The sequence below is a fragment of the Haliaeetus albicilla genome, chromosome 29, assembly GCF_947461875.1.
Source record: "Haliaeetus albicilla chromosome 29, bHalAlb1.1, whole genome shotgun sequence".
Taxonomy (NCBI): domain Eukaryota; kingdom Metazoa; phylum Chordata; class Aves; order Accipitriformes; family Accipitridae; genus Haliaeetus; species Haliaeetus albicilla.
Window position 1 is genome coordinate 7181326 of NC_091511.1, and position 23604 is coordinate 7204929.

Consider the following 23604-nt stretch of genomic DNA (forward strand, 5'->3'; position numbering starts at 1 on the left):
CATTGTTCTTCTTTGGTGTGGCGTGCCAGCTTCGTGGAGTTACCCCCCAGCACCCATCTCTGCGCAGACATGAAAGAAACACATTTCTCGGCTCTGCGTGTAAGATTGGCTTATTGCGCACCGGGTACCGACCCCCGCTTGTGGGACAACGCATCTGCAAGTACAGTACTGACCCAGATATGAAACAGAGGGTGCCAGTTAATCCCAGGTGCCACATACACTGCACCTTCTTCCATCGCCTCCTCTCCACGAATCGTTTTCCAGTGCCTTCCACCTCATCCCAGCTCAGCTACCTGCACTCTGGCTCAGGGCTAGCGACCCTTGGGGCAGCAGCAGGAGCTGCTCTGACCCTGGTGCTGGGGTTGTCCCTGGGGCTGAGCACTCGGGCCCAGGGCTGGTGAGCTGGGCCATGGCAGGGCCCAGGGCTGATGAGGTCTCCCCCAGGCCCATCCACACTGCCAGACCACCTGCCCCTGCAACTGTAACCGCAACTGTAACTGGCCCTGGCCCCTGGCCCCGGCTGCCCCACCCCGTCTCTCCCCCATTTCTCCTCAGGCCACTGGGCCTCTGCCCCCTCCGGCCCCACCCCAGGCCGGCAGTGACTGACAGGCCACCACCGGCTCCGCTGATTGGCTCAGCCGTGGCCAATGGCACAGCTGTTGCCGGGCGGGCAGGGGCAGCCCGGGCCTCTCCTCACAGAGCTGCCCTGCACCAGCTGCCCCCGCCTCAGCGCAGCTGCGCCTCAGCGCAGCTGGGACGCTGGGCCTGCGGAGAGACGGCCTTCAGGAGGGGCCATTTCACCTGGAGCTGTTCTCTCAGCAGCGCAAGGTGTGTGCACAGGTCTGCCCTCCCTCAGAACCTCCCCGGTCTGCTCGTGGGGTCTGGGCCTGCTCAGGGAGGGAACGTGAGGGGACAGGAGGGCATCTGCTCTGGATTCACTGTGGACTGGCAAGTCTTTCCCAAAATGCGGGTCGGTCTGTGCTCCAGCCACAGCCCCGGGCAGGAGGAGCTGCATGACGGGAGCCGCTGGCCTCGGCCAGGCCTGCACCCGGCAGGAGACAGGGCTCTGGCCCCGGTCACACCGCCCATGTTGAGCCCAGCACCCAGGGCCTTCGTCAGGCCTCACCTTCCCCTGGGGCTGAGGAGGAGAGACGCCCTGTCCTGGCGTGGCCCAGGGCATCCTCCTGCGGCCAGAAGGAAGGACAGAGCCCTGTCACTCTCCCCACAGGGGCTGACCACCGTCCTTCCCTTCTGTGCCTGGGGCTCCCCAGTGCTGGCAAGGCCCTGCGGGGCCTCAGGGCCAAGCAAATGCTGGGGCACCGAGGGCTCCCGGGGCAGCTTTGGGCATCTCTGAAGCTGAGGCGTGGCTGCCCCTTTGCTTCTGCAGATGCGGTTATCTGCTACCCGCTTCATGATCAAAACCGTTCCTTCGTCGTGGCACGTGGACTGGACAGATGCCACGTCCCTGTTAGTCTGGGAGGGCTTCAGGGAAACAAGGAAGTTGCAGCATGCACCCAGGTAGGAGGACAGTGGAGAGGAGCCCTGACAAGGTTTTTCTGCTGTTTCAGATCTGAACTCGCACATTTGTGTGCATCCCAGCACCAAAGTCTGCTTTTTTTCCTCCAAGCTGCACGGCTTTTTGCCAGCAAAAGCGAGTCGGCCTGAGCTGGTCTGTGGGATAACTTGGCTCCTTCCATTTTGAGTTGCATGCCTACCCTTTTCCTTTTTTCCACCAATGTCTTCCTTTCAACCCCCTTCCCCCCAGGTTCCATCCTCTTTCAAAGGTGATTCTGATTTCAGTTTCTAGAGAGATCATGGAGCAGGTAGACACAGGATGTAAGTATGGACTGGTCTATACCTTCAGAGCTGTAGGCTGAGCTGTTTTACCTTTAAAGGCTAGATAGATATGGGCTATGGGTAGAGTTTCTGTTTGCTAATTATTACTCCTCTTGGGGCCCTGTGACAGCGACAGTAAGTTTGTCTGCCGGCAGGTCCGCGGCAGTTAAAACTGACACTGAAAGAGTTTCAGTGATGGATGCTGTTCTGTGTGTTTCAGTTTGGGTACCCATTTCATTGAGCTAGAATTATTCCTTTGCAGTTAGGTGGCGGGGATCTTCTTGCACTGGTCTTTTCTTTCTGGAGCGCATCCTGATATCCTTTGTCATCCGGAGCTTTCCCCTCTGCTGCCCAGAAGAGTGATGGTCGTGATGAGGACTAAATCCTGTGAGTAACGATTTCTTCAAGTCTGATTATGAAGGTGCCAAGCCTCGTTTTGAGGGTCCAAAGGCTTCCTTTCAGGCCCAAAGCCTCATTTTTAGCTTCCAACGCCTCTTTCTTAGGGACGGAATCCTCCTTCTCATGGACCATAGGCTCATTTTTAGGATTCGGTCTGCAATTTTGAGGGCCCAAAGCCTCATTTTGAGCCTCCAGAGACCCACTTTTAGGGTGCAAAGCCTTAGGTTTTGGTACCAAAGCATCATGTGAGGGCCCCAAACCTAATTTCAGGGTTCGGAGCCTCATTTTCATTTCTAAAGCACCATTTCTAGGGCCCAAAGCCCCATTCTTAAGGCCTTGACCCTCCTTCAGAGAGCCCAAACCCGCCCTTCACAGCTCTAAGCCTCAAGTGTAGTGCCCAAAGCCCTGTATTTGGCATCAAAGCTTCATTTCGGGGGGCCATAGAGGAACCAATAGGTTCAGCTTGTTGTCAGGGTCCAAAGCGTATTTGTAGCATCTCCCCCATTCTTTGCAGCGACAAAGCCTGCTTTTGAGGGCTGAAAGCCTCATTTGGAGGGTCCAAACCTGTCTTTCATTACCCATGGCCTTTTTTTAAGAAGCCACAGTTTCATTTTTAGGATCCTGTGGTGGTGTTTATGTCACTGCCGATAGGGCAGGCCCAGGAACCTGGCTTGTGCAGATGCTTGTGATGTCGCCTGTGGCCCAGTTCCTCTGCCGGAGAGGGCAGAGGCTGAGCGGCCTCAGGAGAAACAGGCGAGAGATGGGCCGGGGGCAGCTGGGGCAAGGGAGGGAGCAGGGCCAGGACCAGGACCAGGGGTGCTACGTGCACAGGAACAGGTATCTCGTTTTTATAGAGCAGCATCATTTTTAGGATCCAGCCAGTTGCTTTGAGGCTCCAAGCTGCATCCTGAGTTTCCAAGCCCTCATTTTTATGCTCCAAACCCCTCTTTTAGGGCCCAAAGCCTCAGGTTTGGAGTCCAAAACTTCAATTCTAGGGTCGGAAACCTCCTTTTTATGGTCCAAAGCCTCATTTCTAGGGTCCAAGCCTCATTCGTCAGTTCCAAGCCCCACTCTTCAGGTGCAAAGACTCTTTTTGAGGGCCCAGAGCATCATTCTGAAGGCCCAAAGTCTGATTTGGAAGGGCCAGAGCCTCCGTTGTAGAGGCCAAAGCCTTATTTACAGTGTGCAAAGGCTCCTCTTCAGGCCCCAACCCTCAGTTTTTAGCTTCCACAGTCTCCTTTTTAGGATCCAGTCTGCAATCTGGAGGGTTCAAATGCCCATTTGGAGGGCCCAAAGCCTCATTTTAGGGGCCAAGCTCCTCGTTGAGGGTATGAAGCCTCATTTGGAGCCTCCAAAGACCCATTCTTAGGGTGCAAGGCCTTAGTTAGGTAGCTGCAAATTCCGCGTCGGGTCGCTGCACAAGCCTCCCTTGGGCACTGTCCTCCAAGAAGTGGGGTGGCGCTGGCTGCCTCCGAGTCATTGGCTCAGCGTCAAGGAGGGAGACTGGGTCGCGGCGGCAGCTGCTCAGCAGGCGATGACATACAGAGGATGTCGCTGTCAGCTGATTGTGCTGCTTGAGGCCAGATGATGGGTAAGTGATGACCTAGGGAGGAGGTCACTGCCAGGTGATTGTGACCACCACCATGAGGGCAGAGGGCCAGTCCCGCACAGAGGCCCCGGGCTCACTGTGCAACTCGCACTGTGTGGCGAGGTCCTCGTCCTCCCAGCTGGGCACGGCCATCTTCTCCTGAGGTACCCCGTGTGCCACAGGGCGCTGATGATGGCTTCTGCCTGGGAGAGGAACCGTTACCACTCACAGCTGGAGAAAGCAGCAGCTTTTCTCCCCAGTCTCCTTGCTGAGGACTACCTCAAGATTATCAGCCCCGTTCAGGCTGTCCAAGGAGTGCTGCTCTTTGCGGATATTTCAGGTGGGGTGAGCAGGGAGGAGCAACCACGGACACGAGCCTTTTTGGGACACGCTAGGCCCTTTGGAGCCCTGCGCCGGCTCCTCAGACAGAGTGGCCATCTTGTCACTGCTGAGGTCTTCTGCTGGGATGCCCGAAGAGAGGGGGACGGGTTCTGTTGGGCGGTCAACCACTGCCACCGCCAGCACTGAGCCAGCGCGTGGGAAGGTGCGACCTACAGGTTCTCGGGCCGGGCAGCATGGAACTGGCTGCCGGGTCCTTTGTCCCACGTGGGCATGTCCTGACTTCTGGGTGTCCCTGTTACAGGTTTCACTGCTTTGACAGAGAAATTCATCCAGAGGGCCGGCCCAGAGAGAGGCACTGATGAGCTGGCGCAAACCCTCAATTCCTACCTGTGTGACATTTTGGAGGGTAAGGGCCGTGCTGCGGGACTGTCTGGCATCGGGCCGTGAGGCTGCTCATGGAGGGTGGAGGTAGACATGCTGGGCAGCCTGGTCCTGCCTCCTTGCAAGGGCTGGGGCTTTCTGTGGCCTGCAGGAACAGCAAGAGCAGCCAGGGTCTCCTGGTGAGTCAAGACGGGCGCAGGTCCTTTCTGCTCCCCCCTGTGGCTGAGGAGGCACCCGCTTTCTCAGCAGCTTCCTCTGTGCTTCGGGCATGAACACCCGGCTCAGTGATGCATTAGTGCCCAGAGCAGGCTGGGGGCATCCAGCAAGTGCCAGCGCACGAGTGACCTGAGGATGCTGGCGCTGATATATGTGTGTCTGTGTGTGTCTGTGACGCCCCCACGGGCCCCTTTTCACAGGGGACTTCTTGACCCTTCTAAGCTGACCGTGAGCACATTGTGGCCACCTCTTTGGCAGCCCCTGTAGAGCAAAGCAAGAGAGTCCTCAAAGGTGATGAAGGGTCTGGAGCATCTCTCCTATGAGGAAGGGCTGAGAGAGCTGGGACTGTTTAGCCTAGAGAAGAGAAGGCTTGGGGGGTGATCTTAGTAATGTGTCTAAAACCTGAAGGGAGGGTGCAACGAGGACAGAGCCAGGCTCTTTCCAGTGCTGCCCAGTGTCAGGAGCAGAGGCCACGCCCCAGGCACGTACTGAAACACAGGACGTTCCCTCTGTACGTCAAGAAAGGCTTTTTGACTGTGAGGGTGACTGAGCGCTGGCACAGGTTGCCCAGGCAGCTTGTGGAGTCTCCCTCCCTAGAGCTATTAAAAAAGGATCTAGCCACCGTCCTGGGCAGCTGGCTCTGGGCAGCCCTGCTTGAGCAGCAGGGTTGGACCAGATGGACCCCAGAGGTCCCTTCCAGCCTCCACCTTTCTGAGATCTGGTGGCAGCTCGCAGGCCTGCCTCCGTGCCTGCTGTGCACGTACCAGGGCTGTGGCCCCTGTGAGCCCGGGAGGCAGGCCAGAGTGGCGCTTTCCTGGGCTGTGCCCCACGGTGCACCCTCACCTGGGTGCTCCTCTCGGGGTGGAGGGGCTTGCTCTGTGGCTTCTGGAAGAAGGTGTCCACATGACTCTTCCTTTCCTTCTCTCTGTCCGCAGAGGTGCTGACTTTTGGAGGAGACATCTTTAAGTTTGCTGGTATGTACTTAGGACGACGATGCCCACGTGTGCTGACCTGCGGCATTTAACTGTTGTGGCGGCCATTCGCTGCGCTCTCCTTCTCAAGAGGCTCTGTGCAGCGCCTTGAGCCAGCTTCCTGGCCACTCACGCACCCCCCCGTGCAGTGCCCTTTCTCCAGGCTTCTCTTTCTCCCTGGGCCTGCCTGCCTCCGGTTTGGCTTTGGCAAGGGCTGCGGCCTCCCTCATTCTGCCCCTGCTGGTAGGACCCTGGGCTGGGGGTGGGGGGGCAAGGAAGCACTGAGAGGAGGAGACCCCCTAGCAAGCACAGCCAAAGGTGTGTGTCGGGGTGGTGGTGAGGGGCAGGGAGGCCCTGGTGATGGCGGAGCTCGGGCTGCCAGGCTGCGAGGGGAGGAGGAGGCCCTGGTGTGCTGCAGCTGCAGAGGAGCGCTCGGGGCAGGGGGTGCCAGCGCTGCCGGCTGTCGGCCGCTGTGGCTGGCCCGGGAGAGGAGAGGTGTGCCGGTGCCCAGGGTTTGGCCCTCCAGGACGATGCCCTCCCACAGGCCCATCTTCCTCAGCACGTCGGCCGGTTTCTGCTGTCCCTGCCACTGAGCGCGGGTCGGGGAGAGTCAGGTCTCAGCAGAGCCTTTCCCTTTCCCTCACTTTCCCCAGGGGATGCTGTGCTGGTGCTGTGGAGAGCACCACCCCAGGAGCTGGCTAAGACCATCAGCCTGGTGCTGCAATGTAGCCGGCAGATCCAGAGGAAGCATAGGAATCGTGACACGCACGTGGGTCAGAAGATCCAGCTGAAGATGGGTACGGGCGCTGTGGCACGGGGTGCTTCTCGGTGGCAGGGAATGGGGGGATCCGTCCTGGGGCTAGTGCCAAAGGAAAGCATCTCCTGCGAGCATTTAAGGGGCCAGCTGTAGTCTGGGCAGGGATGGGAGACCAGGCCTGCTGGGTTTGCGTGCATTTGCAGATGCAGAGGAAGCTTAAAGGCAAAGCGGGCGTCAGATCAAGTATGAGGGTCCTCGAATGTCTGATTTAGCACAAATGTCTGTGGGAGGTAGTTATCTTTCCATTTTTTCCGGTGGGGGCAGCTTTGCATCCTTTGCCCTGCTGGATTCTCCCCTGCCTCTCACAAAGAGCAAAGGGGAGCTGCTTTGCACATGGCTCGGGGAAGGGCTTGGGCAGGCTGTCGTGTGTGTTGTCAAGCAGACAGCTACAACCTGCCTGCACGCTAGTAGGGCAGGCAGTGATCAAGCCCGCCTGGTTTGCCGGGCTTCTGGGCAGGCTGCTGGGCTCCTGGGCAGGCAGCTGGCTAAGACACCCGGCACTCTCAACACACTGTCTATTTCTAGACACCCGTTTCAGGCACCTGTGTCAGTATGCCCCTGAGTAGGATGGAGGATGCCCTCCCCTTCCATAACGCCAGTCTCCCCACTGGGCTTCAGCTTAGGTTCTGAACAGCTGAGATGCTGGGAGCTGTAGAGCTCAAAATCTTCCCTGTGTCAGCGCTGCTTCTCCCTCTCTCTCTCACCAGGGATCTCTGCAGGGCCCATGGACCTCCTGGTAGTCGGAGACAGGAGGTGGCAGTACTTCTTGATCTGTGGCGAGGCCCTGGATGAAGTTTGTGAGGCCGAAGCGCTTGCGAATGCAGGTGAAGTAATCCTCTCAGCCACCTCCTGGGAGCTCTGTGAGCAGCACCGGCTCAGGACCAGGCGCCTTGCAGGCGAAAGAGCTGTGAAGGTAGGTGGGTGGCATGGCCTGTAGAGCCATTTTGAGGACCCAGACCTGGACATGAAGGAGGGAGGTGTCAGAAGGCTGAGGAGCTGGATGTGGAGAGAGTTGGAGCTGTGGAAGTGGGTGGGCAGCTGAAGCTCTTGTCCTTCCCTCTCAGGGGTAGCAGTGGGCTGGGCTTGCTTGGTTTGAGGGGTCGGGGGGCACTGGGAGGGTTTTGTCCCCACCAGCAATGTCCTCTGTGGGTCACGGCGCTGTTGTTGACAGCTGGGGGATGCTTGGGTGATGCCTGCCCAGCTCCGGTGCTTCTGAGGAAGCACTGCTGTCCCATCCAGCCAGGTGGGCTTGTTCTCCCCTTTCCTGGGCAGTGACGGTGGAGGGCAGGCTTTGTCCCCTGGGACTCCTGGGGAGGCCAGTGGCAGTGCCTTCACGCCGTGTGTCTCCAGGTTACAGGCATGGATCCGATGTCTTGGTCAGAATGCCAAGACGCTTTACGCAAGCTTGTACAACACCCAGGGAGCCACCGCTTGGAAGGGGAAGGTGAGTGCCAACTTCGCCTTGTTCGCGGCTTGCCTGGAAAGGTGGGGCCTGGCTGCTTCAGGGGCCAGAGAGGAACCACCTCTGCCCTCTTCCTCCTTTCGGTTAGCACTCGTGCTTTTGGCCCTCGCGTGCATCAGCTGGGGCAGTGGCTGCTGCTGCCTTCTCCCTCCAGGGGACAGCACTGCCGTGAGCATCTGGAGGTGGCAACATGAGCAAATGCAGAAGACTCTTTCTCCCCCGTTTCCCGTGCCAGCCCCTGCTTTCCAACACCTCGTAGTCCTGTCCTCCCAGCGACCACCTGCTTTTTCTCTCCTCAGGTGCCATGAGACCTGCTCTTCTCCTGCCCGGTGGCGCTAATGTGTACGACGTGCTTAGGAAGTACATATCGGGAGCTGCTCTTGGGAAGGTACGTCCAGGCCACCACTGCTGGGGGCTGCATTTTTGGAGGGCAGAGGAAGTGGTGCATTGCAGAGATGGAGTTCTCACGAGAACAGACAAAGAGAAGAAAACGCACCCTGAGAAGACAACGCGGGGAAACTGAGCCAGGGGGCACTGGTGCCGCACCATTGCGTGTGTTGACCTCAGAGAGATACGGGTGGTGGGAGGCAGACTTCTGTCTGTCTGTCTTTTCTGTGGGTATGGTTCTGGAGGTGCTGCGGTCGTGGCGGTGGGATAAAGGGGAGGCTGCACTGAAGTCCCCAGAGCATCCCTGCGGGTCGCCCCTCATGTCCATACCCGTCCCAGGATGGGGTGGTACCGGAGCACCTTTCTCTCCTTTGTCATTTGCGTTAACGATTCGGTATCTGCCTGCCACAGGCTGGGCAGCCTGCCCGCCATTTGCGCTGAGAGGAGGAATTAGCCCTTCCTCGGGGAGTACCTGCTATTGCCAGTATGCCTGCTCTCCCTCGGTATCTGGTATGGGGAGTAAGCCCCCGGGAGAGCAGGCTGGTGAAGCCATCGTGCTCTTGTCTTCCAGCTTGATGACAGAGTGCCGCTGGACCTCTTCTCTGAGCTACGGCCGGTCACCAGCGTCTTCGTCCAACTGCAGTTGACTGCAGGAATCAGCACAGTGGACATCCGCACCATCATCCACGATGCCAGCAGGATGATGCTAGAAATCCTCTGTCCTCACAAAGGCGAAATCAACAAAATCGTCCTGTTTGATAAAGTGAGTGTGTGGGAGCAATCGCTTCCCCCCACCCTGAGGGGGTGGGCGGTGAGCAAGAGGGAGAGGCTCCCTCTTAGGCATTGTAGCAAGATGTGCTGCATCCGTCCTTGGCAGGGCTGCATGTTCCTCCTGGTGTTTGGCCTCGGTGGAGAAAAGCTGCGCTACGAGAGCATTCACGCCTTGCAGAGTGCTATTCAGATCTTCAATTCCTGCTCCACGATGCTCATGGAAATAGAGTGAGTGTGTGGTGGGGGTGCATGCTGCCTGGGATGGCGCAGGGGGGCTTCCCAGAAAGAGACGTGTCTTCTAGCTTGCTCTGCCTTGTCCCTGGCAGGAAGGAGGCAGTGCCCTGAGAGGTGGCAGGCAAGCCCCGGACTTAGCCCTCGGCAGCCAGGCGGAGTCCCGCCAAGCACACCCTGCTAGCCACCGTGCTGGAGCGAGCCCTTGCAAGGGCAAGAGGCTCCTTGGTGCCAGAGGCAGGCCCTTCTGGGCGACTGGCCCATGAACAGGGATGGGGTCCAGCCACCTGATCTCAGGTTGCTGCCATCGCAGGCCGTGACATCGTGGGTGCCTTCTTCCCTCCCTCTTTGCTCATGAGAGGGCTGTGGCCTTCTGCAGGTCACAGCTCAGGGAATGTGGCCTCAGGGGAAGTGTCCAAAACATCCCACATGCGCTCTACCCCTGTCCTTTGTCCCTTGCAACGTGGGTATGTTGCGCCCCTGAGCTCTCCACGTCCCCAGGACCCGCGCTGTCAGGACAGGATGGCAGGTGGCCCAGGCTAGCGCCGAGGGGAGATGCGGGAAGGGATGAATCTGGGCGGGCAGGACTGCGCCTGGGGCGCTGCTGAAGCTGCACTGTTTCCCTGTGTGCCAGGGCAGTGTCTGTTGCAGTTACCAGTGGGACGGCGTTCTGCGGAGTCACCGGCCACCCTCTGAGGCATGAATACACAGGTAGGAGGCGTGTGTCTGAGGCGCGGGAGGCTGGTGTGGGCCTGCTTAAGCATAGCACTCTGGAAGAGGAAGGTGGGCTGGGAGAGGGCTTTCCCAGCAGCCGGTCAGGAGCGGCCCGGGCAGTGCGGGTCCTGGCCCGTGGCAGGAGAATGGGCTCTGTGGCCGTTTGTTCCCCTGGGTTCTGCTGATCCCGCTGTGGGGTTGGCCTGTGCTGGAGGCGAGGCAGCCGTTGGCCTGGAAGGGCGCCACGGGGCCGGTCGCACGGGTACGTCAACGCACGCTCTCGCACGCTCACTCTCTCTCTCTCTCTCTGGCAGTCATTGGCCAGAAGGTGAATTTGGCAGCCCGGATGATGGTGCGCTACCCTGGGCTGGTGTCCTGTGATGCAGTGACCTATGCCTCCTCTCGGCTGCCCCCTTACTACTTCAAGGAGCTGCCGGAGAGAAAGATGAAAGGCCTCAGTCATCCTGGCACTGTCTATCAATATGTGGGGATCACCAAGAAGAGGTGAGTGACCTCCGAGAGGGCTGGACGAGGGGATTGTGGCATCAAGGGTGCAGCCTTGGCCAGCAAAGAGGAATTCGGCAGAGAGAGACCAAGCTGGTCTCCCTTGCCTGTGGCTGAGACGGTCAGAAGCCCTGGTGCGGGAGGCTTTTTGCCTCTCTCCCCTGCTGTCTCCTGCTGCTAAGAGAGCGGGAGTGAAGCCACAGGGATGGGGAAGGTTTGTCTGTCTTGGCAGACACAACCTGGCCTTGCAGGCTCTGTCCAAATGGCTTTCAGCTGTGCTTGCTCCACCACATGCCCTGGTAATGCTGACCCAAGGAGGTTTTTGGGACAAGCCGCTTCTGAGCAGGAAGCTTTGGGCCAGCCTGGTTCCCATGGGGAAATGTGGACCGTGGGAACACACTTCCTCTCATGTCTTCCTGCTGAAACCTCAGCTTTTCCTCTGGGCCAGGATTTGACCTTCTCTTTGGATGACGGTTTGAATGTTAACATTGCCATCTCTTGGAAACTGCAGGAGGAGTTAGGCCAAAGGTGCTAGGTGCTTGGCATCCCAACCCGTTCAGTGACACAAGTCCTCCTTTCCGAGACACTTGTTTCTCTTGGCCAGCGTGTGCTAGCCAACAGGACACCCTGGCTCCTTTCACATGTCTCCAATGGCCTCTGGTGGTGGACTCTTGATACGTTCTCCTGTCCTGCCGTGGCCGTTGGGTTTCTTTATGCTTGAAGCTGTCCTAGCGTGCAGCTTGAACTTTGGGTGGGGGTGCATACAGGGGAAAACATGCTGCTCGAAAGACAAGCAGGTGCACGAGGAGCACATCCTGCCCCTCCATGCCAGGCTGCTTCTCTGTGTCCCCTGGCTTCTCACCAGCTAATTGACTTGTGTTTTCTTTTCCCCTGCTTCTAGCATATTTGGCATGGGTCTTGCCAAGAAGAGGTCAGAGTACGCCCCCTTACTGGGTAGGTGGAGAATGCCTTGCTCTTCTGAAGCCCACTTTCTTCCCCTTGGTAACTTTTAGTGCCACGCTGGGACGGGAGAAGCTTTTGCCAGGGATGATGTTGCTGCAGAGGCCCTGAGGAAGTGCGGCCTCTCTCGGCCCCTACTTGGTTGATCTCTGTGGGGTGGAAAGCAGGGTGAGGCGCCTGGTGCTGCCTTGCCGTGCTCCAGACCTGGTACGAAGGTACCTTTGAGCTACGGAGCTGCTGACGCCTGGGGGCTAAACTGATCCCGGTCTTTGGGATCAGGAAAGCGATTGCCTTCTGCCAGTCTGACGGAGAGTTCCGGTGGTGGGTTCTCCCCCTTGTACTCCTCACAGATCCTTTCTTGGCAGCATCTGGGCATAGACAGGGCAACGTCAGGACCCAGGGGGTGCCTTTAATCCCTCGGTGTCTTGCTGGAGGTTTTGGGCCCTGTTTCAGGTTAACCCCGGGAGGCAGCTCAGCCCCACAGAGCCACTCGCTCCCCCCAGCGGGATGGGGAAGAGAATCGGAAGGGTAAAAGTGAGAACAGTGCTGGGCTGAGATACGCACAGCTTAATAGGTAGAGCAAAAGCTGCGCAAGCATGCAAGGCCAAATCAGGCATTCGTTCCCTGCTTCCCATGGGCAGGCAGGTGTCTAGCCGTTTCCAGGAAAGCGGGGCTGCATCATGCGTAACGGTGACTTGGGAAGACAAACGCCGTAACTCCAAACGTCCCCCCTTCATCCCTCTTTCCCCCAGCTCTTCCTGCCAAGCACCGCATCGTATGGTAGGGAATAGGCCTTTGGGCAGTTGGGGTCAGCTGTTGTGGCTGTGCCCCCTCCCAGCTTCTTGTGTGCCCCCAGCCTGCTCGCTGGCGGGGCGGCGTCAGAAATGGTAAAGGCCTTGACGCTGTGCAAGCACTCTTCAGCAGTAACCAAAACATCGTTGTGTTATCAACACCCATGTCTGGTCACAAATCCAAACCATAGCACCATAGGAGCTATCACTGAAGAAAATTCACTCTAGCCCAGCCAAAAGACACTGAAGATGCTGCCTCAGCTCCCAGGAAGTGCCCTGTGGCTCATGCTACAGCGAGGAGATGCTGCAGCGACTCGCATCATCTCTTCCAGTCTTGTGCTGGATCACTGCGGGGAGTTGCATGGGGCCGGCTGAACCTCTGTGTCTGTGGGAGGGCAGAGGGTGGCGGGACGGGGAAGAAGGCATGGAAGCTGCACTGTGGGGCAGGCGGGCCCGCTGCCGCTCTGAGGCAGGCAGAGGTAAAAAAGCTGGGATGAGTGGGCAGGAAGGAGGCCTGGCTGTAGGCAGGCTGGTGGAAGTGGTGGCGGGACAGGCAACTGCGGTGGAGGGTGCCAGCCAAAGTGGCATCTCTCTGCTTGTCAGCACACCCAGCAGCTGGTTTTCTCGTTTGTCTTCACAGGTCGGGAGAAGGAGATTGACCTCTTTGGCAGCTGCTTGAAAGCCTATGAGGACTTAGGACAAAGGCACATCCTGGCATTTGAGGGCACGATGGGCTCCGGAAAGAGCCACTTACTTACTGAACTGGCCTATTTAGGCCAGGCTGCTGGCCACAGGTACAGGTTTTTGACCTCTAGCTTTGGGATGCTGCCCCTGCCCATCACCTGGCAGCCGTAGAACATTCCGTCCCCTCTGCCAGTGCGCCTGGCCCTTGGACTGCAGCCTCCCGAGAAGGCCTCCTGGAGACGCTCCCTAGGAGCACTTGCATGCTCTGCTCCCGCCTCTACATCTCTGGGGAGTTGGAGGTGGCTTCTTGAGCCATGGCCTTTCCTCCTTCACCTCTGGGCCAGGCACAGATAGAAGGAAAGAGCCCAAGCCCGATGCTTTTCATCTGACTCCAGACGCAACAGACAGCAGGGTGGCCTGTCTCGGAAGCCCTGCTTGCCCTCTGCTCCTTCCCAGAAGGAGCACTGGGGCAGAAAAGCCTTCCTGTGGTCTGGGAGTCAGGCTGCTAAGGTCTGGAGCCCAAAGGCAAACCCACCACTTGCTCCATCCTTGCCCCTTAGTGAGTCCCTCTGCAGGGGGGACGTAGCGAGACCTGGACCGGCGCTGTGGAGACACAAGAGTCTGGAGCCGGCTCTCCCAGTGGCTTGGCAGCAACTGCCCCTCTGTGCCCTTTCTTGTATGAGGAGTGAAAAGCTTGGCCTCCTCTGGGAAGCACTTTGAGACGAGTGGGTGAAGAGCCCCCCCCAAGGGCATCTGCACCCCTTTTGTGCTAGAAGGCTTGGGCTGTTGGGGATCTCAGTCCCCTTTGCTTTTGCACGGCAGGGTAGTTGCCATGGAACTGCTAGAGGTCAACGTGAGGCAGTCCTTCTCTGCCATCCGTATGCTGATGGCCAGGGCCCTGGGCCTCCAGGACAGTGAACCGTGCAGTGCCAGGCAGTGCACGCTGCAGACAAAGCTCCGAGGGACAATTGAAGAGAGCAGCTTTTGTCTCCTCAATGACATTTTCCTTGTCGAGGTGAGAGCAAGAGGCCTCTCTGGCCCTGGAGAAGGCCTTCTCATGAGCTTTTCTGGGTCTGATGTTGTGCGGGCGCGCTGCTGGGAGTGCCTTAGCTCGGGGGTGGGAATCGTGGGGGTGGTAGCACAGGTTTCCCATTCCTGGGCCCTGGGGGGCTCCCTTTCTGGGGCGAGTTCATGTCCTGCGCTGCATCTGGCGGTGCCTGGTGTCTTGTTCAGCACCTTGGAAGTGGCATTGGAGAGAGGCTGGTGCTGGGCGCGTGGTCTGCTCCAGCCAGCCCAAGCCTCCTACAGGCAGAGAACCAGCTCTTCAGCCCACGCCCAAGCCCCAGCTCTGCCAGTGATCCTCAGCAGAGGGCCTCTGCTTTGGGCTCCAGGTGCAGCCCCCACTGTGGCTCCTTGCACCTGTGCTGGGGAGAGGTAAGGTGCTGAGGCCAGCAGAGGCAGTTTGCTCTGCGGTCTTGCTTGGCGGGTTCATGTGCCTAGCCCCGGAGCGATGCTTCTGCCTGACTCTGCTTTTCTGGCCAGTTTCCCGTTTCGGACAAGGTTCGCGACATGCGTGGAATTGAAAGAAAAAAGGAGTTGCACTCGACTTGGGCAAAAGTGCTGGAGAAGGTGAGCCTTTCTCCTTCCTTCCTTCCTTCCTTCCTTCCTTCCTTCCCTCCTGGGTCAGAGAAGGAAAACAAGCCTGCTGGCTGCGGGCTCTGCACCACAGCAGTGTGAGCAGATGGGAGGACCACACGCCCGGGCCATCGCCCTTCAGGGCCTGAGAAAGCCCCCACCTCCCCCCTCCTCCCTGCAGCCCCACAAACACACCCCATAACTTTCCTCCCGTCAAGTGTAGCCTGGACAAGGAGCAATGGCTTCTGCATTCCCTTGCCCAAGCTGCCTCCTTCTGCAGGTCAGGTGGTGTTAGGTGTGACCTTAAAATCTCAAAGAAATTAAGAGTCAGTAAGCTTCTGAGCAGGGAAGCGGCTGGAGAGAGACTTCAGAGCATCCTCTCAAGAGACAGAGGCTCAGTCTCCTCCCCTGCAAGACACTTGGGATTCCACTGGATTGCCCTCAGAACATCCTGCTTTTTTTCAGACCATTGGAGGAGAATTTGGCATTTTCGTCATCGACAATGCCCATTTCATCGACCCTGCCTCCTGGAGTATCATGTCACCCGTGCTCCGAAATGTCTCCTACTTCATGGTCATGAGCTTGGCGCCGGGCTACGCAAGAACAGAGGGCTTTTGCAAAGCTGCAGCAGACAACACAATGTCCCAGAAAATCACCTATCTTCATCTGGATGAGCTGAAGCCTTCAGCTGTGGTGCAGGAGGTCTGCCAGAACCTTAAAGTGGACAGCATCTCCAGGGATCTAGCGAGGTAAGTTCGAGGCAGGGGAGCTCTTCCTGAGGGCTTGAACCTATGCAGACCACGGACGGGAATCAGCCCCCCCGGAAAGGGAGCGCAGGGCCACTAGAAGCATCACCGACTCTAGCGAGTACTCTAGGAGGTGGGTTGCTTGTTATGCCTTGTCCTGGCAGGCGTGAGCTGAGAGTGGGCCACTGCCGAGACACAGAGCGTGGGAAGTGTCAGCCCTTCGCGGCTGCACAGAGAGGAAGGGAGGAAGAGTCCCGAGCCCAAGTGTGGCTGGGCTGTGAAAAGGCCTTGGTCTAGGTGGCCAGGCTGTGGGGGAGATTCCCTGGGACAGAGGCCTGCCCTGCTGCCAGAGAGGATCTAGGCTCCTGAGGAGAGGAAAGGCAGGGCTCGCTGCTCTGTGCTTTGGCCGTTGGCCGCAATTCTTTTCCCATGGACTTCAGCGAAGGCCGGAGGTTCGGGGGGGCCCAAAAGCCCAAGCCAGCAGAGGACTGTCCCATTCAAAGGCGAGGTGCAGCTGTGACAAAGATGCTGGCTACCCTGTATTGCCCAAGTGACTCGCCGCCCACCTGAACCGTGTTTCACTTTACTCCTCTTGTGGTGGTCACTGCCGCGTCTGCTCCTGTCCAGGTTCCTGATCCAAAGAAGCTCGGGGATCCCGTATTACTGCAAGGAGCTGCTGGGCTGCCTTCTTTGCAACAACATGCTCTTGTTCCGCACCCGGAGGCGGGGTGAAAAAGCAGAGGACAACTGGGAGAGCCTGATCAGTAAGCACCTTTGCTGCTGACTAGCGAGTTGCTGTGTTGCTGTGGCGCGTTCTCCGCAGCACAGTCTTGCCCCATCATTCCCCCGTTGACCTGGGCAGAGTCAGATCTTGCAGCAGTGCAGAACGTGGTCTGGCGGAGGCGTGGGCTCCTGCGTGCCTTGCTGTTGGGACAGCCAAAGCAGGGGCTAGCGAGTTGTGGTGGCTTGGAGGGGCCTAAATTCTTGGGGCGGGGGTTGGGGGGCTAAAACACAGGGGAAATGGTTCCAGAGCACACCTGTTTCTGGTGTTTCTTAGGCATTCTAATGGGCACGTAGTTTACCCTGGCCCAACGCCAGCTCACTTGAGAACAAACCCCAGCTTGAGGCGAGGGACGGGCCTGGGAAACTTTGAATTCAAAACCATAAATCCCCAGAAGGGTGCTGGTAACGGAAGAAAACGGTGGCAATGCCACCGAGAGCGCCATGCCAGCCAGAGTGCTGTGGCCTTGGGAACAGCCAGGGCTGATGCTGCATTTTGCATGATCACTGGCAATTTCCCTGGCTGTGGAGGTAGCCCTGTCGAAGGCAGCAATGCTGCTGCTTTCTGTCGCGGGGCGTTCAGTTGCCCCCCAGGCACTCCAGAAGCTTTGACTGAGGGGCTGTTTGGGAAAGCTGGTCTGAAGGCAGAACACCTGTCTGTTCTGGGAGGGCTACGCAAAGAAATGCTTGCAGTGGTAACTGTTTTGCTGTGCTTAATGACCACGTTCAGCACGTGCAGGTCTGTGCGCTTGCACTGGACCATGTGAAGTGGGACTTGTCCCATCTCAGGGGAATTTTGAAACGTTTGCAAGCCGCAAGTTACTTTGCAAATTGCCTTATTCGTGTTCTCCTGCTCCACCCAGCTTCTGCAGTTGAGGCTTCACCCCTCACAGCAACCTCGAGCTCCAGCGCGGGGAATGATGGCACGGTCTGCATCATCAGACCAGACGTGAACCCGGAGAACACGGTGCTGCCCGCCACCTTGAAAGGTGAGGGACCGAGAGCCGCTCTGCCGGCTGACGGCTGTGCTGGGGCCCCTTCGCGGGGCATTGGCTAGAGGGAGGCTGGGCATTTGTGTGCTGCAGAGTCACCCTCTCAGCTTGGGGGCTCTGCTGGGAAGGTGGCTCCAGTGCAACCAGAAACAGGCCTGGGGTTGCGGGCAGCCATTTTCCCCTCCTGGGTGTGAACCAGCTGTGAGCCTGCTGGCTGCTTTCCAGCAGCAGGTAGGAGAGAAAAGGCTATTGGTGCAACACTAGAACGGCTCCCTTTTCTCACAGAAACAAATCCTTTGCTGGGAAAAGTCTTTGACTTGCCGCTGACTCAGCTGTGATCGCGACTTTGCCCTCGCTATTCTCTTTTTAAGCTCCCCAGCTAACGGCGCTCTCAAGGCACTTAATCCAAACCAAATCCATTGGTTTTTTCTGTGGATTGGCACGGAAATCCCCCCATACCAGGGGAGCTGGATGGGGGAGCTGTCAACGACTGTCCCTCCTCTCTAGCCATAGCCATTTGTATGAACCTTGAAGAAACGTCATGCTAAAGCATTCCTGCTATTACGTTGTTCTGTCCCATCCCCGCCCCCCCCCCCCCCCAAAGAAAAAAACAAAAGAAAACCAAACAAAAGGCATAGTATTCTCTGGCCAAGTCAAGAGAGCCATTGTGGGGAGCTCTGAGTCCACCTCTGCGGTGGGGAAGGTTCTCTGTTTTCTGTGTGCGCTGTTGGGCAAAACCCTACTCCAGATCTGGTAGGGCGCATCATGGACGCATGTACCTGCTGGATCCTGCCCTCCTCACCCCAGGTGGGCGAGTGTTTGTTTGAGCGTCTCGCTCTTCCCCAGGCCTTGTGGCCTGCGATTCCAAGAGGTGCGGAGCCATTTTGAAGACGCCTGCCCTGGGTTGCAATTGCCCAGCAGGTGCAGTGCCGAGGGGAAGAGGCCAAAGTCTACCCCATTTCATGTGTTGAGACTTTCCAGCCTCTCCAGCCTCAGCATGGGGAACAGGCAAGAGAGAAAGAGGTGTTGCTTCTTTTTGACAGAGATTGCGCTGGCCCAGCTGGACGGGATAAAGCCACTGAAGCAGACGATTTTGAAGTTTGCAGCTGTCATCGGGCCAGTGTTTACCACCCAGCTGCTGTCACACATCCTTCCTGATGGCATCAGGCACAAGATGAATTGCTTGTTGGACATGCTGGTGAGCGACAACATCCTTAAGTGGCTGAAAACCACAGAGGTGGCAGAAGATGTCCGAGATCCTACCAAGGGGCCAGGCAGCTCTCGGCAGGCAGAGAGTGGTAAGTGGCAGCAGTGAAGAGGCCAAGGGAGCTCCCAGCTGTGTCCTGGTGGGGCTCGCCAGGGCATGGTGCACTTCCCCCCTCTGCCCCAGTAATGGCTGGGTGGAGCTCAGGCAGGCATGGCGGTTCGGGATGGCTTGTTCAAAGATCTTACAAGTCAATCTCAAAGAACGCTAGCTTTGCGCTGGAGGGAAGCTCCCACCAGCTGTCCCAAGTGCCTCTGCTCCTCTGCCTTCAAGTGCTGCTTGTAGTGCAGGCACGGGAGGGCATGTGCAATCACCGATATCCTCTCCCAGCTGCCTGCGGCATCCGGATCAAAGATGCCCTCCAAAGTGCCCCAGGGCCTTTGAGAGGCTTTTATTCAGCTTTGATTCCCCTGTGGTGCAGCAGGGGAAGCTCAGGAGGCTGGGGACTGCCTTGCCAGGAGCGGAGAGAAAGCAGTGGCCGGGGCTTGCTTCGGCTGGCGGCAACGTCCCCACCTCCTGTCTGGAGCACAGCTGAGCACTGTGTCCCCAAGGCTGTGCTAGCATCAGCAAGGCAAGGCGGGCCCTTTTGCCTCGTCCTGCAAGGCTCGGTGTGCAGCAGCGCTGGTTTGCGGCTAAGGATGCTCACCAAGGCATGACTTTCATGCCCCGGCTGGGATGGCCCTGAGCCCTGGCCCCAGCTCAGGCTGATGCAAAGGCCCTTTGCCCTGCAGGTGTGGAGAGACCCTCTCCGAGCAAGAAGACCACGGAGCGGCAGTCTGGCGTGCTGGTCTTCTGTGTCCCACTGCTGCGGGAGGCTGCCTACGAGCTGTGGCCCGAGAGACAGCGGGTCGCCTTGCACCGCAAGTGCGCCGCCTTCCTGGAGCGGCACGCGCACAAATGCAAGAGCTGCAGCCAAGGGGACTTTGTTGCCTTCCACCGCTTCACTGTCACCAGCACCCAGGAGGGAGGGAGCAGTCAGGGCCCTGCTGAGCAGGGCGACCCTCACAGCTGGGAGGCCTTGGTGCTCGCAGGAGAACAGCTGAAGAGGGATAGGACTCACACCCCTGAGGGTATGCTGTGCACCATGCTTCACAGCCTGGGCCCTCCAGGCCCCCAGGGGGGCTGTGCTGGGGATGGGGTGGGAGGACATCTGCTAGGGACGAGCCCAGGAGGTGAGGATGGCCACTGCAGACTTTCCGCAGCGTGTCGCGACCCTTGCAGGGATCCTTGCGATCCCCAGCCCGCTGGGAGAGGGAGAGTAGTTCTTCCCCTGTGGTATGTGAGGAGGTATCTAACCCCCTGTTTTCTTTCCTGATGCTGCAGGTGCTCTGCAGCAGCAGCAGGCTTTCCTGGAGGAGGATTTTGGGTGAGCAGACACGGTTTTGATGATTTTGGAAGGCAGTGAGCTCAGGGTGTCCAGAGGAGACAAAGGAAGCGCCGCCATTTGGCTGCCGGTTGTGACTGCAGCTTAGGGAAGAGGCTTTCTGTGGGGTGGGAGGTGGGAGGAGATGGCCATGGAGATGAGGGAGTGCTTGAGGAAGCCTGTGGGCTCAGAGCGATCCTCACACTACACTGGAGCAGCCCCTGCTTTCCAGTTCCTACAGAGTAGCACTGCAAAATCTGCAGGGGAAAACCTGCCCCGGGGACTCGGGTGGTTTGCCTGTGGGAAGAGGTGACAGAAAGCCCAGCTTGTCTCTTTCTCCCTACCTACAAAGCACCTGTACGTGTCGTACGTGCCCATGGCCTCGTGCTCTGCTTTGAACAAAGGGCTTTTGATGCCGTCTCTGTGGGGAGAAAGAGCAGTACAGGTGATGCCTGTGTATTCTTTGCTCTCTTCTTCTCCTGGGAACCGTCCTCTGACTAGTGTGGCAGGACGGTTTCTGGCAAAGAGTGAACAGACAGCTGAGCTGCCCAGCAAGACCGACAGGAAGCACAGCGGTACCTGCTCATGTGAATGCAAAGCCATCGTGGAATCGGTGCTTGTGCCTTTGGCTCGCCACTACATGGCGATGGGCGATGCCGCCAGAGCCTTCTACTACCTTCTGGAGTCTGCGGCTGCCTACCTGCATGTCTCCAACAGCTACATGGTGAGTTGCCCTGCTTGCCAGCACCCACTGTGCACAGAGTCCTGCCTGCCTGCCTGGCCGTTGCACTAGGGCATGCCTTTGCGGCACCTTGGAAGGGAAATGCTGGGGTCAGACCCTGACTTTTTCCTCTGGTGTGCCTCTTCTGCGGCAAGAGACACGAGGCACTGTGCCCTTAGCACGAGGGGCATTAGCAGGGAGGCAGTCTGAAGGATCACTGGTGCCTGTCTGTGCTCTGAGACAGTGTGACTGTGTTTGGGCGGGCGTCACCAGGGGGAGAAACAGGCCCTCTTAAGACAGATGCCAGAGGCAATGATGAGGGAGGACAAGGCTGGCCGTGGGCTCTGCACCCACGCTCACCTGCTCTCTGTGTGCTTGCGCAAAGGCCCTCATGAAGCTGAACGAAGCGGAGGTCCTGAGGAACTCACTAGAGAAGAAAGCAAATGTGATAGCCTGCTTTGAAGAGGCCACCTTCTTCAGCCTCAAAGGGGAGGTAAGAGACGGGCAGGTCTGGAGGGATCTCCCGGGGGACGGAGCTGGATGCCTTCCGCGGTTGCAGGGGATATCCCTGGCATCTCCAGCCACTTGGGGATTCCTGCAGTCTCCTGGGCAACTAGTCCATAGCAGGATGTTTCCCTTTTCCTCTGCAGGTCTGCTGGCGTATGGGGCACATGAAGCTGGCAAAGAAAATGCTCAGGGAGGCTTTGAGCCTGCTCGGAAGACAATTCCCCCGGACCTCCATTGGAGCCTTTGTCAAGTCTCAGGTGGAAAAGTTGCCGTGTGCCTCTTATGTTGCCAGAAGAGTATCCTCCCTTCCGCAGGAGGCCCGGTAAGAAGCAGAACTGAGAAGCCAGGGGAGGAAGAGCCATTTCCCACCTGGTCCCAGGCACCCCGGCCCAACCTGCCTAGGCTTGAGGCCACCCTGAACCTGACACATAGGCCTTAGCAGGACCGAGGCAGTAAGGAGCCACGTGCGGGTAGACCAGGGGACGGCAGAGCCCCACGCTCCCTCCCTCCTTGCGCCCTGCTTTCCCCCGGCCCTGTCCCATTTAGCACTGCACAGCTAGAGCCTCTGGGCCAAGCAGTTTCTCTCGTGTGGCAGGAGGAAGAGGCTAGCCCAGCTGCTGCGGCAGAGCTGCTGTCTTTCCTTACTGGAGCAGCTCTTCAGCCTGGAGGGCACTTCCAGCGGACGGACGTTCTCCCGCCTGGCAGCGCGCATGAAGGCCAACACGGACAGGGCAGCGGACTCCTATCGGGCGGCAGACTCCTGCCACAGATAGACTTACAACAGAAGGGTGGCAATGAAGTTACCTCCTTAAACAGCTCCGTTATTATGACCTTTGTAGTCGGGCCTTTCTTTCTTTCTGTCTTTCTTTCTTTCTGAGGCACGGAATGGGACACTGTCTTGTCATTTCTGTTGATGGCTACTGTGGCGGCTCCATCAGTGATGGCTACAGCTCTCTCGCAGGCCCTGGTGCAGGCTCCTGATGGAAGACGCTTCTGATTTGAGGTCACATTAAAACCAGAGGCCTCTAAAACCCTAGCCCTCTCTGTTGTTCTTGCTCCTCACCACCTACGTACGGTCAGCCGGCTACTGCTGCTCCCTGTCTTTCCTCTGCTAAAGGGGAGGGGTTCCCAGGGTTTGGGGGCTGTCACGTCCCAACTTCTCAGGACAATGACTCAGCCTTGCCGATTCCCAGGTCAGGATTAAGGTGAAACAACACCAGGGATCCTTTAACTCGCAAAACTCAACTTCTCTTCGCCCACAACAAGAATTGGCATGCTCACCGCAAGAATTCGTATGCTCACAACAAAAATTGGCATGAAACTGGGTTGGCAAACTGTCTAACATGTGATAACCATACATCACCAAAGATACACTACAGATACACTTGCTTATTTGGGAATCAGTTCGGGGAAGACAATGAGGAGAGCCCTCCCGTTGAGTCACGAGGTTCAGAGCAGACCCCCTTGCTTTCTAGGCTCCTTCTCAGAGAGGAGCCTAGGGGCGGCTGGGTCTACTCTTAGTCCCAGACTTGGTCAACTGTTTATGCCTAAAGTGATGAGATGGAGGCATCATGGAAAAGGAGAGGGGGCAGGAGGGAGGGGAGGGAGAGGGAGAGAGAAGATGATTTCACCAGTCCTGGGTCCAGCATTGGTTCAGTCAGCCGAGAGGTCCTGTTGCAGTGGGCTTGCACACCTGGGGCTTCAGTTTGTGTGTGCTTTTATCATCCTTGCCCCTCCTTTGGGTGGGCACTCAAACTCCTTATGCTAATTAGGTAGCCTTTGGGAAATAGGTCTGGGGGCTTGGGGGTTGTTTGGGGAGTAACTTCCCCTTGCCTGCAGATGTGATCTTTTGCCATGCGTGGTGAGCTGCCCTGCTCAGCACATCAAGAGCAGCATATGAGAACAGGGAGCTGTGCACCCTCTGGCATGCCCTGCCCTCCCCTCCCTCTCCTGTTGCTGATGGGGTGCTGATGGGCTGCTTTTCACCTGTGGTTCCTTGCTGGGCAGAGTTCCTTGTTATGTCCTTAAGCAGAACTTGCCCCACCACAATGTCTGAGGCATTAACTTTTTCAGTCCCTCACAGGGGGTCCCAGGTTTGGGGTCCCCAGGGTTTGAGGGTCCCAGATTTGGGGGCTTCCAGGGTTGAGGGATCCCCAGGGTTTGGGGGCTCTGGCATTTGGGGGCTCCAGGGGTCTGGGGGTCCCAGGTTTGGGGGTCTCAATCCTAGGGGAGGGCCTGGGGTTTGGGGGTCCCCGGTGTTTGGGGATGCTGGGTTGGGGGAGTTGCAGGGTTGGGGGGGGTCCCAGATTTTGGGGCTCCCATGTTTGGGCGTCCTGGATTTGGGGGTTCCTTGGTTGGGGGTCGCTGGGGTTTGGAAGTCCCGGGTTTGGGAGCTCCCAGGCTTGGGGGTCACCACCTTAAGGATCCACAGAAGCGGCGCCATTGAGGTGGTTTCTTCCTAATCCTGTAACAGAAGAAATACATTGTTCTTCTTTGGTGTGGCGTGCCAGCTTCGTGGAGTTACCCCCCAGCACCCATCTCT

At 58.0% G+C, this 23604-nt stretch overlaps 1 protein-coding gene and 1 long non-coding RNA gene across 2 annotated transcripts; both read left to right on the top strand.

Annotated features, from left to right (window-relative positions):
- Positions 1-712: 712 nt before the first annotated feature.
- On the top strand, positions 713-4842 carry LOC138682576 (uncharacterized). Its single transcript, XR_011322666.1, has 4 exons — positions 713-828; positions 1388-1518; positions 2099-2223; positions 4467-4842. It is a non-coding gene; the product is annotated as an uncharacterized lncRNA (long non-coding RNA).
- A 3067-nt stretch (positions 4843-7909) lies between these two features.
- Positions 7910-21835, top strand: LOC138682652 (adenylate cyclase type 10-like). Its single transcript, XM_069773916.1, has 19 exons — positions 7910-7994; positions 8312-8372; positions 8949-9162; positions 9277-9398; positions 10036-10112; positions 10430-10619; positions 11521-11573; positions 13011-13164; positions 13877-14069; positions 14597-14683; positions 15155-15438; positions 16063-16199; positions 17088-17204; positions 18251-18505; positions 19203-19541; positions 19795-19837; positions 20336-20558; positions 20941-21164; positions 21658-21835. Exons 1-19 carry the CDS (start codon positions 7910-7912, stop codon positions 21833-21835), a joined length of 3036 nt encoding a protein of 1011 aa, XP_069630017.1.
- Positions 21836-23604: the final 1769 nt, after the last annotated feature.

Bases quoted from the DNA above. Each gene is read 5' to 3' on its own strand.
- LOC138682652 (XM_069773916.1), top strand. From the start codon at position 7,910: ATGGATCCGATGTCTTGGTCAGAATGCCAAGACGCTTTACGCAAGCTT. The intron at 9,399-10,035 runs GTGAGTGTGTGG...CCTGTGTGCCAG, and splicing joins ACGATGCTCATGGAAATAGA to GGCAGTGTCTGTTGCAGTTA. The intron at 13,165-13,876 runs GTACAGGTTTTT...TTTGCACGGCAG, and splicing joins GGCCAGGCTGCTGGCCACAG to GGTAGTTGCCATGGAACTGC.